The sequence below is a fragment of the Coregonus lavaretus genome (assembly GCF_964263955.1).
Source record: "Coregonus lavaretus genome assembly, chromosome: 7".
In the NCBI taxonomy this organism is placed as follows: domain Eukaryota; kingdom Metazoa; phylum Chordata; class Actinopteri; order Salmoniformes; family Salmonidae; genus Coregonus; species Coregonus lavaretus.
Genome location: NC_139994.1, coordinates 59090468 through 59107440, shown reverse-complemented (window position 1 = coordinate 59107440; position 16973 = coordinate 59090468). Strand labels below are relative to the sequence as shown.

At 45.9% G+C, this 16973-nt stretch overlaps 1 protein-coding gene across 1 annotated transcript in view; it reads left to right on the top strand.

Moving 5' to 3' along the window:
• LOC311132601 (ankyrin-2-like) overlaps positions 1–16973 on the top strand; it is a gene marked incomplete at both ends in the record, with an annotated part of 131786 nt that overhangs the window by 58541 nt on the left and 56272 nt on the right. Inside the window, 9 exon segments of the mRNA XM_084165852.1 lie at positions 6226–6324; positions 6729–6926; positions 7122–7220; positions 8622–8720; positions 8940–9038; positions 11543–11740; positions 13655–13753; positions 14464–14604; positions 15022–15219. Of these exon segments, the coding sequence (XP_084021978.1) occupies positions 6226–6324; positions 6729–6926; positions 7122–7220; positions 8622–8720; positions 8940–9038; positions 11543–11740; positions 13655–13753; positions 14464–14604; positions 15022–15219 (1230 nt within the window).

Below are 16973 nucleotides of genomic sequence, written 5' to 3'. Positions count from 1 at the left end.
GCTGTATGTCTCTCCGACATTTGCAACATTGTTTCAATATTCAAATTCGATCTCCAGCTGTCCCATAGTAATGAACGTGTCGGGAGTCGGGAGGAGACAGACAGGCAGGCAGCGTTTCTCAGCCAGTCGAAATCATGAATCAGCTGGCATCATTTTTATGGATATATACAAAGAAATGTCAATTGAAAAAAGGTAAAAATAAGTGCAGCTAGTTTGTAGTCTTTCCAGCTTCAGTTTGAAGTGATTGTGTTAGCTGTGTTGTTGTCTAGCTCCTCTGAACAACAGTGTCCTGACGAGAGAGCACATTTTCTATGCCAGGTGAAATCGCACCTCATTAGCTCATTGTTATGGATGTACCCAAATAAATGTCACAAGAAAACAGCTTAAACAAATGCAAATGCAGCTACTTTACTGTTATTCTGGCTGCACTGTTTGACGTGACTGTAAATTAGCCGTAGCTCGCTAGCAAGCAAGGGATAAGAACGTTGCCAGCCAGTATGGCAATGGAACATTTAGAACCAATGACATAGATACAGAACAAAAAGACTGAAAGACTGGGTCGCGTCTCTGGCAACCGAACCGATAGAACGAACGACCAGCCGGCTTGGGTAGCAACCCAAGATTTGTGTCGTGACTGTATCTTGTGGAAGGATGAATTAGTATGAACAAATGAATCCAAATAAAGTTTTTAATGAAAATATGTCAATCATTATTTGAATATGTTGGTAACCCGTTGTATAAAAGTAATAATGCCCTCGAAGCCGGTGTTTTAAAGATATATTGGCACGGTTTGCCGGACCTCGACTTCGTCTCGGGCCTAACAACTCCCGTGCCAATATATCCTCCAAACACCGGCTTCTCGGGCATTATCACTTAAATATCATTGTAATGTCCACAGTTAATGTAAATATTGCATAGAAAGATTATGCGATTAGAGCCTAATGTCACTATAACGTCCAATTAACGTCAGATACGAGCAGTACTCTTCCGGTCAGTGCATTACAGCACCCATTTAGGCCTTTAATATACTATACATCCATATATCATATTACATGTCCAGAGTTAATGTTTGATATGATATCATAGGTGGATTATGTAATTAAAACGAACATAATATCATCATGTTGGCATAGAGTCAATGTAAAATAATGGCAAAAAATCAACATTAGGGGATGCAGCCTAGGGTATAGCACAGCTTTGTTATTGCAACGGATGGGTCAGTGTGGGACAGGGTATCAGTTATCACAAACTCCAGTATAATATTCTAGTAAAACAGTCTGTTTAATCACCATCATAACTCCAGTATAATATTCTAGTAAAACAGTCTGTTTAATCACCATCATAACTCCAGTATAATATTCTAGTAAAACAGTCTGTTTAATCACCACCATAACCAGTATAATATTCTAGTAAAACAGTCTGTTTAATCACCACCATAACTCCAGTATAATATTCTAGTAAAACAGTCTGTTTAATCACCACCATAACTCCAGTATAATATTCTAGTAAAACAGTCTGTTTAATCACCACCATAACCAGTATAATATTCTAGTAAAACAGTCTGTTTAATCACCACCATAACTCCAGTATAATATTCTAGTAAAACAGTCTGTTTAATCACCACCATAACTCCAGTATAATATTCTAGTAAAACAGTCTGTTTAATCACCACCATAACTCCAGTATAATATTCTAGTAAAACAGTCTGATTAATCACCATCATAACTCCAGTATAATATTCTAGTAAAACAGTCTGTTTAATCACCATCATAACTCCAGTATAATATTCTAGTAAAACAGTCTGTTTAATCACCACCATAACTCCAGTATAATATTCTAGTAAAACAGTCTGTTTAATCAGGAAAACATCTGTACTTCCTGGCTGTCACGGTCGTCTAAGAGCGAAGGAGACCAAGGCGCAGCGTGTGCAAGAAACATGACTTTATTAATTAAAGTTTCGAACTACAAACAAAAGACGACACATGAAGTCCACGGTACACCGACCGAAACGGAACAAAAACCCACAACACCCAAAGGAAAACATACAGATAAATATGGCTCCCAATCAGAGATAACGAGCCGACAGCTGACACTCGTTACCTCCGATTGGGAGTCACATGACTACACAAGAACTAACCAAAACCACACACACCCAAATGAACACACCCTATTCCCAACCTAACCAAAACAAACCCCAACAACACGAATACACCCTGGCTCAAATACAAGTCCCGGAGCCAGAGTGTGACAGTACCCCCCCCTAAAGGCGCGGACTGCGACCGCGCCTCAACTAGGGCTAACCCAGGGAGGGCTGGGTGGGCATACCTCTTCGGCGGTGGTTCTGGCTCTGGTCGTGGTCCCCACCCCACCATAGTCACTACCCGCTTCCGTAGCCTCCTCCAACTGACCACCCTCCAACTTAACCCCCCCGGATTAAGGGGCAGCACCGGACTAAGAGGCAGCACCGGACTAAGGGGCAGCACCGGACTAAGGGGCAGCACCAGGATAAGGGGCAGCACCAGACTAAGGGGCAGCACCGGACTAAGGGGCAGCACCGGACTGAATGGCAGTTCCTGGCTGGCTGGCTCTGGCGGATCCTGGCTGGACGGCTCATGGCTGGCTGACGGATCTGGCTGCTCATGGCTGGCTGACGGATCTGGCTGCTCATGGCTGGCTGACGGATCTGGCTGCTCATGGCAGGCTGACGGATCTGGCTGCTCATGGCTGGCTGACGGATCTGGCTGCTCATGGCAGGCTGACGGATCTGGCTGCTCATGGCTGGCGGAAGGCTCTGGCTGATCCTGTCTGGCGGACGGCTCTGGCTGATCCTGTCTGGCGGAAGGCTCTGGCTGATCCTGTCTGGCGGAAGGCTCTGGCTGATCCTGTCTGGCGGAAGGCTCTGGCTGATCCTGTCTGGCGGAAGGCTCTGGCTGATCCTGTCTGGCGGAAGGCTCTGGCTGATCCTGTCTGGCGGAAGGCTCTGGCTGCTCCTGTCTGGCGGAAGGCTCTAGCGGCTCCTGTCTGGCGGAAGGCTTTAGCGGCTCCGGTCTGGCGGACGGCTCTGAAGGCTCATGGCAGACGGGCGGCTTTGCAGGCTCAGTACAGACGGGCAGTTCATGCAGCGCTTGGCAGACGGACAGTTCAGACGGCGTTGGGCAGACAGGCAGTTCAGGCGCCTTTGGGCAGACGGGCAGTTCAAGCGCCGTTGGGCAGACGGGCAGTTCAGGCGCCGTTGGGCAGACGGGCAGTTCAGGCGCCGTTGGGCAGACGGCAGACTCTGGCCGGCCGAGACGCACTATAGGCCTGGTGCGTGGTGCCGGAACTGGTGGTCCCGGGCTGAGGACACGCATCTCAGGGCTAGTGCGGGGAGCAGCAACAGGACGCACAGGACTCTGGGGACCCACAGGAGGCTTGGTGCGTGGTGTAGGCACTGGTGGTACTGGGCTTGAGCGGGGAGGTGGCGCCGGAAATACCGGACCGTGCAGGCTTACTGGCTCCCTTGAGCACTGAGCCTGCCCAACCTTACCTGGTTGTATGCTCCCCGTCGCCCGACCAGTACGGGAAGGAGGAATAACCCGCACCGGGCTATGTAGGCGAACCGGGGACACCATGCGTAAGGCTGGTGCCATGTAAGCCGGCCCGAGGAGACGCACTGGTGGCCTGATGCGTTGGGCCGGCTTCATGACATCCGGCTCAACGCTCAATCTAGCCCGGCCGATACGTGGAGCTGGAATGTACCGAACCGGGCTATGCACGCGTACAGGAGACACCATGCGGTCTACTGCGTAACACGGTGTCTGCCCGTACTCTCGCTCTCCACGGTAAGTACAGGGAGTAGGCGCAGGTCTCCTACCTGACTTCGCCACACTCCCTTTAAGGCCCCCCCCAAGAAATTTTTGGCTAGTGCTCACGGGCTTCCAGCCTTGCCTCTGTGCTGCCTCCTCATATTGCCTCCTCTCGGCTTTAGCTGCCTCCAGCTCTTCACGAGGGCGGCGATATTCTCCCGGTTGTGCCCAAGGACCCCTTCCATCCAGTATCTCCTCCCATGTCCATGAATCCTGTGTAGGTGGATCCTGTTGCCGCTTGACACGCCGCTTGGTCCTAGAATGGTGGGTTTTTCCCCTCACAACATAGAAGTTGTACCCAGGTGCGCTCAGCGGAAGACGGCCCGGGCACGGTCCAATTCCCGTCAGGGGTGGAGGCCCGGTCGCAATCCACGCGCACACCCAGCGGGAGGCCCTGAACTGCCCGCGGCCGGGGGGGCCGCGAGTGCCGGGGCGCCGCGTGTGCAAGAAACATGACTTTATTAATTAAAGTTTCGAACTACAAACAAAAGACGACACATGAAGTCCACGGTACACCGACCGAAACGGAACAAAAACCCACAACACCCAAAGGAAAACATACAGATAAATATGGCTCCCAATCAGAGATAACGAGCCGACAGCTGACACTCGTTACCTCCGATTGGGAGTCACATGACTACACAAGAACTAACCAAAACCACACACACCCAAATGAACACACCCTATTCCCAACCTAACCAAAACAAACCCCAACAACACGAATACACCCTGGCTCAAATACAAGTCCCGGAGCCAGAGTGTGACACTGGCAGATTGGATAAAAGAATAAAGCCTGTGTGTGTTTACTTATAAACAACCTCCACAGCAACAACAACAACAACAACAACAACAACAACAACTAAAGCCTTATGAAACCCTCACGTAACAGCAGGTCCGTCCTCATGTTTTATTACACAGCTGATTTGAGGGATACAGGGGACGTTTTGTCTGTTTGATTTTCTTTAGTTTGACATGGTAATGTATTTAATTAAGCCATTGGTCCACTGGTAGACGTCTACCAAGATACTCAGGGGACTGGAGTAATGTAAGTCCACTGTGGATCAATGAGCTTCAGTCAGCAGTTTATTCACCAGGGAATGGAACCATAGCCCCTTAGATGGACATGTCATAAGTGCTGTGACCTGATCAATACTCTGCTACCACTGGTGACCTTGAACCATGTGTGTGCATGTGTGTGTGTGTTCATGCGAGGATGGGGGGTTGTTTTATGTGTGTGTGTGTGTGTGCGTTCATGTGTGTTTTGTATGCCCTGTGTGTATCACAGGAGGTTGGTGTCACCTTAATTGGGGAGGATGGGTTTGTGGTAATGTCTGGAACGGAATAAGTGGAATGGTATCAAATACATCAACACATGGTTTCTATCAGAACTCCAGTATAATATTCTAGTAAAACAGTCTGTTTAATCACCATCATAACTCCAGTATAATATTCTAGTAAAACAATCTGTTTAATCACCATCATAACTCCAGTATAATATTCTAGTAAAACAGTCTGTTTAATCACCATCATAACTCCAGTATAATATTCTAGTAAAACAGTCTGTTTAATCACCATCATAACTCCAGTATAATATTCTAGTAAAACAATCTGTTTAATCACCATCATAACTCCAGTATAATATTCTAGTAAAACAATCTGTTTAATCAACATCATAACTCCAGTATAATATTCTAGTAAAACAGTCTGTTTAATCACCATCATAACTCCAGTATAATATTCTAGTAAAACAGTCTGTTTAATCACCATCATAACTCCAGTATAATGTTCTAGTAAAATAGTCTGTTTAATCACCATCATAACTCCAGTATAATATTCTAGTAAAACAGTCTGTTTAATCACCATCATAACTCCAGTATAATATTCTAGTAAAACAGTCTGTTTAATCACCATCATAACTCCAGTATAATATTCTAGTAAAACAGTCTGTTTAATCACCATCATAACTCCAGTATAATATTCTAGTAAAACAGTCTGTTTAATCACCATCATAACTCCAGTATAATATTCTAGTAAAACAGTCTGTTTAATCACCATCATAACTCCAGTATAATATTCTAGTAAAACAGTCTGTTTAATCACCATCATAACTCCAGTATAATATTCTAGTAAAACAGTCTGTTTAATCAGGAAAACATCTGTACTTCCTGGCAGATTGGATAAAAGAATAAAGCCTGTGTGTGTTTACTTGTAAACAACCTCCACAACAACAACAACAACAACAACAACAACAGCAGCAGCAGCCTCCACTTGTGTGAATGAACCTTATAGATCTGTGTGTATTTGTATTTGTTTAATGATGACCATCTGTGTGTGTGTGTATTTGTTTAATGATGACCATCTGTGTGTGTGTTGTCTACAGGACGGCCTCACACCTCTACACTGTGCCGCCAGGAGTGGACATGACCCAGCAGTGGAGCTACTGCTGGAGAGAGGAGCACCCATGCTGGCCAGGACCAAGGTACACACACACACACACACACACACACACACACACACACACACACACACACACACACACACACACGGACACACACGGACACACATGGACAGACACACATGGACACACACAAACTCACACACACACACACACACACACACACGGACACACACACACACGGACACACACGGACACACATGGACAGACACACATGGACACACACAAACTCACACACACACACACACACACACACACGGACACACACACACACACACAGACACACACACACACGGACACACATGGATGGACACACACTCACACACACTCGCACACACACACACACACACACACACCAACACAAGCATGGATACACACACATGCACACATAGACTCCCTCTCTCTGACCATCTTCTCTCTCTCTGTAGAACGGTCTGTCTCCTCTACACATGTCGTCTCAGGGTGACCACGTTGAGTGTGTCAAGCACCTGCTGCAGCACAAGGCGCCTGTTGATGATGTCACATTGGACTACCTGACGGCGCTGCACGTCGCCGCCCACTGCGGTCACTACAGAGTCACCAAGCTGCTGCTGGACAAGCGGGCCAACCCCAACGCTAGAGCACTGGTACTACTCACTAATACAATGACTTTCATTACAAGGACCAGTACTACAGGTCCTTGTAATGTCTCTAAGAGACAGAACAAAGTGTGGAGTGAGAATAAGATGGCCTCTCATGTATGTCTCAACATGTCAACATGTCCCTACATGTGTATGTAGGTGTGTTTCATACATCATGTGTCTGGTGTGTGTGTCTGTCAGAACGGCTTCACTCCGCTGCACATCGCCTGTAAGAAGAACAGAGTGAAGGTGATGGAGCTGCTGGTCAAGTATGGAGCATCTATCCAGGCCATCACAGAGGTAAGTCTGGCCAGTTCAGATAGAAGAGTTTTTGAACTTTTTACAATACAACAAGCTTGGTAATATACACACAAATACAGCTACACCAGATTACACAATATACACACAATTACAGCTACACCAGATTACACAATATACACACAAATACAGCTACACCAGATTACACAATATACACACAAATACAGCTACACCAGATTACACAATATACACACAATTACAGCTACACCAGATTACACAATATACACACAAATACAGCTACACCAGATTACACAATATACACACAAATACAGCTACACCAGATTACACAATATACACACAAATACAGCTACACCAGATTACACAATATACACACAAATACAGCTACACCAGATTACACAATATACACACAATTACAGCTACACCAGATTACACAATATACACACAATTACAGCTACACCAGATTACACAATATACACACAAATACAGCTACACCAGATTACACAATATACACACAATTACAGCTACACCAGATTACACAATATACACACAATTACAGCTACACCAGATTACACAATATACACACAAATACAGCTACACCAGATTACACAATATACACACAAATACAGCTACACCAGATTACACAATATACACACAATTACAGCTACACCAGATTACACAATATACACACAAATACAGCTACACCAGATTACACAATATACACACAAATACAGCTACACCAGATTACACAATATACACACAATTACAGCTACACCAGATTACACAATATACACACAATTACAGCTACACCAGATTACACAATATACACACAATTACAGCTACACCAGATTACACAATATACACACAATTACAGCTACACCAGATTACACAATATACACACAAATACAGCTACACCAGATTACACAATATACACACAATTACAGCTACACCAGATTACACAATATACACACAATTACAGCTACACCAGATTACACAATATACACACAATTACAGCTACACCAGATTACACAATATACACACAATTACAGCTACACCAGATTACACAATATACACACAAATACAGCTATACCAGATTACACAATATACACACAAATACAGCTACACCAGATTACACAATATACACACAATTACAGCTACACCAGATTACACAATATACACACAAATACAGCTACACCATATTACACAATATACACACAAATACAGCTACACCAGATTACACAATATACACACAATTACAGCTACACCAGATTACACAATATACCATGCAACCACACACTCCTTTACTCTTCAACACTGTTGATGTACAGTCCCAGTGACTTGTGTTTTGACCAGAACTGGCTTCACATGCATGAACGGTAATGATACTTTGTAATGATGAAAACTCTCTCCCCTCCCTCCATCCAGTCTGGCCTGACTCCCGTCCACGTAGCTGCCTTCATGGGTCACCTCAACATCGTCCTGCTGCTACTGCAGAACGGAGCCTCGCCTGACGTCAGCAACATTGTGAGTGATGGGGGTTAACGTCATGACAACGACAATGGCATGGACAGTGGGTGTACGTGTCTGTGCATTAATGGGTGTTTGTGCTGTCTCAGGGTGTCTCGTGTGTGTATGAGGGTGTGCCCGTACACGTGTGTGTGTGTGTGTGTGTGTGTGTGTGTGTCTGTATCTCTGCGTGTGTGTTTTTGTGTTTCTTCTGATTCACGTGTGTGTTCTGTGCAGCGTGGGGAGACTGCTCTACACATGGCGTCCAGGGCAGGACAGGTGGAGGTGGTGCGCTGTCTGCTGAGGAACGGCGCCATGGTGGACGCCAGAGCCAGGGTGAGACACATTATCACACACTACACACAACTCACCACTCCACTCCCACTTAGTACTAGTACTCACCGCTCCACTCCCACTTAGTACTAGTACTCACCGCTCCACTCCCACTTAGTACTAGTACTCACCGCTCCACTCCCACTTAGTACTAGTACTCACCACTCCAATCCCACTTAGTACTAGTACTCACCGCTCCACTCCCACTTAGTACTAGTACTCACCGCTCCACTCCCACTTAGTACTAGTACTCACCACTCCAATCCCACTTAGTACTAGTACTCACCACTCCACTCCCACTTAGTACTAGTACTCACCACTCCTCTCGTGCCAAAAGTCTATCTCACTTATTTTACTTTATAAAACAATGTTCACTCAATAGACCTAGGTTGGAAGTTGATAAAATATTTTGGTACAGTCAGATTAGAGTCTTCTCTTTTAAGCAGGAGCCAATTGCTTTCCAATTTCCTGTTTTTTCCCGCAATTATATTTGAAATATTGCGAAAGGCTTGTTCTGGCTGCATGCTTTTCACTGACAGATTTTCAGCGCGTTACCAGGCTATATGCCTTGTGATTGGGCTACACACAATCCACAGCAAGGCAATTTTTTAAAAGAAGCTATTGGTCCTCTGTGGCTAAATTATAGGCCTACTCATGGAGCAGTATTCTAAATTATTTAATTTCTTTCTGAACAGACAGCAGTGATTCTATAACTTTGGCAAATATATTTCAATTAATCAGGGTTGCTGCAGCTCCTCCAGCACCCTTCCTGTGGCGATGATTCTATAAGGAAATAAATGATGAAGTGCAACGCTGGAGAGAGGAGAGTTGCAGGCTCATTTCTATCAGAGCAGAGAGAGGGAGAGAGATCATAGAAAGTGAATCTCATTCTAGATCTGAGAGATATAAAGGCGGCCTCTCTCTCACCACAACAATAAGCCCGGGCAGGCCCAACACAAATATCAGGCACGGGCTGAAAAACGATGTTTTCACATTGCATTTTTTTTTAGAGGGCAGGAGAATTAATGAGGAAGCAACTCGAATAAACTCTGATCACTTTTATTAGCATTTTTACATTGGAAACAGTGATTTTCTTCTCATGTAGAGGTAAAAATAGGTTCCGGAACGAAACAGTCCAACACGGGGAGGAGCCGGATACTGTTCCGGCAGGATCCGGCTCAAATTAAGCTTTTGCTTCACTCCCACTTAGTACTAGGCAGTTAACAGCAAATTCTTCCTGTAAGCAAATTGCCCCTCAGGGATAATAAATATCCTCTCCTCTTCTCTCCTCTCCTCTCCTCTCCTCTCCTCTCCTCTCCTCTCCTCTCCTCTCCTCTCCTCTCCTCTCCTCTCCTCTCCTCTCCTCTCCTCTCCTCTCCTCTCCTCTCCTCTCCTCTCCTCTCCTCTCCTCTCCTCTCCTCTCCTCTCCTCTCCTCTCCTCTCCTCTACTCTCCTCTCCTCTCCTCTCCTCTCCTCACTTCACTTCACTTCACTTCACTTCACTTCACTTCACCTCTCCTCTCCTCTCCTCTCCTCTCCTCTCCTCTCCTCTCCTCTCCTCTCCTCTCCTCTCCTCTCCTCTCCTCTCCTTCAATTCACTTCACTTCACTTCACTTCACTTCTCCTCTCCTCTCCTCTCCTCTCCTCTCCTCTCCTCTCCTCTCCTCTCCTCTCCTCTCCTCTCCTCTCCTCTCCTCTCCTCTCCTCTCCTCTCCTCTCCTCTCCTCTCCTCTACTTCACTTCACTTCACTTCACTTCACTTCTCCTCTCCTCTCCTCTCCTCTCCTCTCCTCTCCTCTCCTCTCCTCTCCTCTCCTCTCCTCTCCTCTCCTCTCCTCTCCTCTCCTCTCCTCTCCTCTCCTCTCCTCTCCTCTCCTCTCCTCTCCTCTCCTCTCCTCTACTTCACTTCACTTCACTTCACTTCACTTCACTTCACTTCACTTCACCTCTCCTCTCCTCTCCTCTCCTCTCCTCTCCTCTCCTCTCCTCTCCTCTCCTCTCCTCTCCTCTCCTCTCCTCTCCTCTCCTCTCCTCTCCTCTCCTCTCCTCTCCTCTCCTCTCCTCTCCTCTACTTCACTTCACTTCACTTCACTTCACTTCACTTCACTTCACTTCACTTCTCCTCTCCTCTCCTCTCCTCTCCTCTCCTCTCCTCTCCTCTCCTCTCCTCTCCTCTCCTCTCCTCTCCTCTCCTCTCCTCTCCTCTCCTCTCCTCTCCTCTCCTCTCCTCTCCTCTCCTCTCCTCTCCTCTACTCTACTCTACTCTACTCTACTCTACTCTACTCTACTCTATTGTACTCCAAGAAAGCACCAAAATAATGAAGTACCCATTATCACCACATATAGTAACTTCATGAAAGCGGGGCTGTAAAATAAAGCATTACTACCCTCATTAAACTTCAAGTACCTTAAAAGTAATATCACCCATAGCCTCTATCTCTCTATGTACGTCTGTAATAAAATACATATTCTACCACATATAACCTCCATGTCTCTACCCCCTCCAGGAGGACCAGACACCCCTCCACATTGCATCTCGTCTGGGGAAGACTGAGATAGTCCAGCTGCTACTGCAGCATATGGCCCACCCTGACGCCTCCACGACTAACGGATACACACCTCTCCACATCTCAGCCAGGGAGGGACAGGTGGACGTGGCTTCAGTACTGCTGGAGGCAGGCGCCTCACACTCACTGGCTACTAAGGTGGGTAGAGATAATACATGTGTAGGCGCACACACACTCACACACACCTACACACTCACACACACCTACATTTCTTCGCCTAAGCACAAGCACACATACACGCATACACGCACACACACACACACACACACACACACACACACACACACACACACACACACACACACACACACACACACACACACACATACACACATTCACACATACACACACACACCTGTACATCTTGGTGCGGTTTTTGTGGAGATGTTTTTATGGATGGATTCCATCCCCTTATTTCTGTGTGGATTATATAAGAAATACATCTTGATTCGCTGTATGGCCTGACTATGGGCACAGACTATGGGTCACTGTCAGTGTGACCTGGCTTATTCTGGTTTAATCAATTCATGATTTATGATGCTTTGGAGAACCCCTGGCTTCTTCTCCTGAATTTTGCAAAAACACATTGACTTTTGTCACTGAAGGATATTCAACATCCACTGACACAACGATATATCAGTGCTAATTTATTCATATGCTCTGGGTTCTGAGGTTTATGATGCAGTAAAATTCACCCATCTCTCTCTCTCGCCCCCCCCCTCTCTCTCTCTCTCTCTCTCTCTCTCTCTCTCTCTCTCTCTCTCTCTCTCTCTCTCTGTCTCTGTCTTCCCTTCCCCCTCTTCTCCTTGTCTCATGGGGAAAAACAGGTGTGGCATTGATAGCATGAAAAACAGGACAGGGACAGCGGTTTGCCCGTTGAACAACATCTTCCTAGATATGCTCCTCTCTACCTCTGTCCCCAATCACCTGTGTTTGATCTGTTAGATGTGTGACGTTTTACACCCTATAGATTCTAATCTTTATCTTCTGTTTTTCACAACGTTAGTGCCTCTCATTCTCTTCTTATCTACACATTGTTTCTAATTGGATGTGTATTACATCAGAAATGAACCAGCGTTACACAGACAAAGGATTCCCTCCCTTCATGGGTTGGGTCGTAAACAAGGGAGTCATGTGACATGGGAGCGGCGCTGTCGTCCTATCACAACAGCCCAATGTGACAATGGCTAAAGACCACCACCTGGTGGCTGCGTTGGTACTAGGTATTGCTGATCAGAAGGAAAGGCAGGTTTTGCTCTGTAAATTGGATTTTGGGTATTACCTACGATGGCATAAGCAATGTGGGTGAACAGAGATTTGTTGTTATTGTGCATCTTGTGAAATTGCATTATGTTTGGTTCACATACATCATTAGTTGGCAGTGAATTTCTGATCCCTTTGGAAAGGACGCTGTTATGAAATTATTGCTTTTGAATATACAAAACATCTGCTCTTTCCATGACATAGACTGACCAGGTGAATCCAGGTGAAAGCTATGATCCCTTAATGATGTCACTTGTTGAATCCACTTCAATCAGTGTAGATGAAGGGGAGGAGACAGGTTAAAGAAGGATTTTAAGTGCCTTTGAACAGGGTATGGTAGTAGGTGCCAGGAGTACCGGTTTATGTCAAGAACTGCAATGCTGCTGGGGTTTTTCACGCTCAACAGTGTGTATAAAGAATGGTCCACCACCCAACTTTTATTCATTTTAGTTGACGTTTTTATCCAGATCGACTTACAGTTAGTGAGTGCATATATTATTATTTTTTATATATATTTTTTTATATTTATATTTATACAACTGTGGGAAGCATTGGAGTCAACATGGGCCAGCAGCCCTGTGGAACACTTTAAACAGCTTGTAGAGTCCGTGCCCCGACGAATTGAAGTTGTTCTGAGGGCAAAAGGGGGTGCAACTCAATATTAGGAAGGTGTTCCTATTGTTTTGTACACTCAGTGTATTCCATGAGCCTTATGCACATTTATGAAGATATAGATAGTGTTTGTTTCAATCATTATTAAATGGTCATCTGTATGTTGTCTCCATACAGAAAGGATTCACTCCCTTGCATGTGGCATCCAAGTACGGAAGCCTGGATGTGGCCAAACTTCTCCTGAAAAAAACAGCTCCTCCTGATTCTGCTGGGAAGGTAAGCATCATTACCATAAAACTCAAACTCTTAATCATAGTATAGTTTTGTAACAGAGGGAGAAATAACTAAACAGTAGAAAAGTATATTTCTCACAAGGTGTGTTATATTTTCACAATATCAGACAATGCTCTGACCTTGAAGTATTGTTACATGATGAGGAATAGTCTGATGAGGAATTATCTGATGAGGAATTATCTGATGAGGAATAGTCTGATGAGGAATAGTCTAATGAGGAATTATCTGATGAGGAATAGTCTGATGAGGAATAGTCTGTTGAGGAATTATCTGATAAGGAATTATCTGATGAGGAATAGTCTGATAAGGAATTATTTGATGAGGAATAGTCTGATGAGGAATTATCTGATGAGGAATTATCTGGCTATATTTTTAAAAAGTCTGTTGTTATTTCTGGTTGAGGCTATGTTGTCAGCTAGACTCCCGGAAGCATAGTTTGATTAAATCAACTTTCAGTTTGATTAACTGCTGTTTATTCCTCTACTTTTAGGAAAGACAGATAACATATATATATTTTTTCTTATTATTCTTTTTGAATAAGGACCCACCCAGTGAGCCTCCTGCTGCTTGCTCTTTAATATAAGCCTAATTGTCCATAACATGCTGTAATAGTACCACTATAACTCAGCTTATTTATCATGTGTCGTGTGTGTTGACCAGTGTTCTTAATGGCTGCTTGCTCTGCTAACCAGCCTGGTTTAATCCAATCTGCACTCACCTCGTCATCCTTGCAGAACGGCCTCACACCTCTCCATGTAGCAGCACATTACGATAACCAGAAGGTGGCGCTCCTGCTTTTGGACAAAGGGGCCTCGCCCCACGCCACAGCCAAGGTGAGACCTCCATGAGGCCACTCTGGCACTCTCCCCAAACATGTGGGGGGAGAGACATCGGTCAGCCTTGGGGTGGACAGTCAATGTGGTATTGAAGCTGTGTGCGTGTGTGTGTGTGTGTGTGTGTGTGTGTGTGTGTGTGTGTGTGTGTGTGTGTGTGTGTGTGTGTGTGTGTGTGTGTGTGTGTGTGTGTGTGTGTGTGTGTGTGAGTGCATTTGTGTGTGGGTGTGCGTTTGTGTGTGGTGTGTATGTGGTGTGCGTGTGCGTTTGTGTGTGTACGTTTGTGTGTGTGCATGCATGTGTGAGTGCATGCATCTCTCTCTCTCTCTCTCTCTCTCTCTCTCTCTCTCTCTCTCTCTCTCTCTCTCTCTCTCTCTCTCTCTCTCTCTCTCTCACACTCTCTCTCCCTCCCTCCAGAACGGCTACACCCCCCTCCACATTGCGGCCAAGAAGAACCAGATGGACATAGCGGTGGTGCTGCTGCAGTACGGGGCGGAGACCAACATCCTGACCAAGCAGGGGGTCACCCCTCTACACCTGGCCTCACAGGAGGGACACGCTGACATGGCCGCCCTGCTCATCGAGAAGGGGACTCAAGTCAACGTCCCCACCAAGGTAGGCCTACATCTTCCCACCCCTCTTGGTTTTAAACTGCTTATGTAACACAAATACAGACTCAACCTGTATTACAAACACAGACATGCACACACACTCACAGGAACACATAGGCACGTGACAAAATAACACACGTGCATATTCAGGCAACATTTTATTTCAAAATAAAAGTATATTGTACAATGGAAACATGTACTTTTGTTTGCATCTTACCCAATCCTATGACACACCAAACACAGAACAGGCTTGGAGCAGAACAGGGTCAGCCTTGCCCTTGTAGCAGTTAAGGGGCAAAGTGCCTTACTCATGGCCACTAAGGCAGTAGGGGATAGCACCTGAAAGGCAAAAGGGGATAGCACCTGAAAGGCAGTAGGGGATAGCACCTGAAAGGCAGTAGGGGATAGCACCTGAAAGGCAGAAGGGATAGCACCTGAAAGGCAGTAGGGGATAGCACTTGAAAGGCAGTAGGGGATAGCACCTGAAAGGCAGAAGGGATAGCACCTGAAAGACAGAAGGGGATAGCACCTGAAAGGCAGTAGGGGATGGTACCTGAAAGGCAGTAGGGGATAGCACCTGAAAGGCAGTAGGGGATAGCACCTGAAAGGCAGTAGGGGATAGCACCTGAAAGGCAGAAGGGATAGCACCTGAAAGGCAGAAGGGATAGCACCTGAAAGGCAGTAGGGGATAGCACCTGAAAGGCAGTAGGGGAGGGCACCTGAAAGGCAGTAGGGGATAGCACCTGAAAGGCAGAAGGGATAGCACCTGAAAGGCAGTAGGGGATAGCACCTGAAAGGCAGTAGGGGATAGCACCTGAAAGGCAGAAGGGATAGCACCTGAAAGGCAGAAGGGATAGCACCTGAAAGGCAGTAGGAGATAGCACCTGAAAGGCAGTAGGGGTTAGCACCTGAAAGGCAGTAGGGGATAGCACCTGAAAGGCAGTAGGGGGTAGCACCTGAAAGGCAGAAGGGGATAGCACCTGAAAGGCAGAAGGGATAGCACCTGAAAGGCAGAAGGGATAGCACCTGAAAGGCAGAAGGGGATAGTACCTGAAAGGCAGTAAGGGATAGCACCAGAAAGGCAGAAGGGATAGCACCTGAAAGGCAGAAGGGGATAGCACCTGAAAGGCAGAAGGGATAGCACCTGAAAGGCAGAAGGGATAGCACCTGAAAGGCAGAAGGGATAGCACCTGAAAGGCAGAAGGGATAGCACCTGAAAGGCAGTAGGGGATAGCACCTGAAAGGCAGTAGGGGATAGCACCTGAAAGGCAGTAGGGGATAGCACCTGAAAGGCAGAAGGGGATAGCACCTGAAAGGCAGAAGGGATAGCACCTGAAAGGCAGAAGGGATAGCACCTGAAAGGCAGAAGGGGTAGCACCTGAAAGGCAGAAGGGGATAGCACCTGAAAAGTGATGTAGGTGTAATTAAACTTGTCTGAGACCTAATGATTTGTGTAAGCTCCCTGCGCTTATGCCTACGTTTAATCTTAGCGGGGTAACATTATTGTGGCCTGCAGGAGACCTAGGTTAGACAACAGTCTGTCCCATTGGTGCCATGACCTGGATAGGTGTCTGTTAGGAGGTGAAATGGGTGGTGGAGTGTAACGAAAGTGGATCTGTAAACCATGCTTGAAGATATATTTGAGGCTATACATTGTTTGGAGTATGGAGTAAAACAATCTTATATTATGATGGGGTAAAACAATCTTATATTATGATGGGGTAAGACCAAGCTTTGTAAGAAATGAAGCAGGTGGTC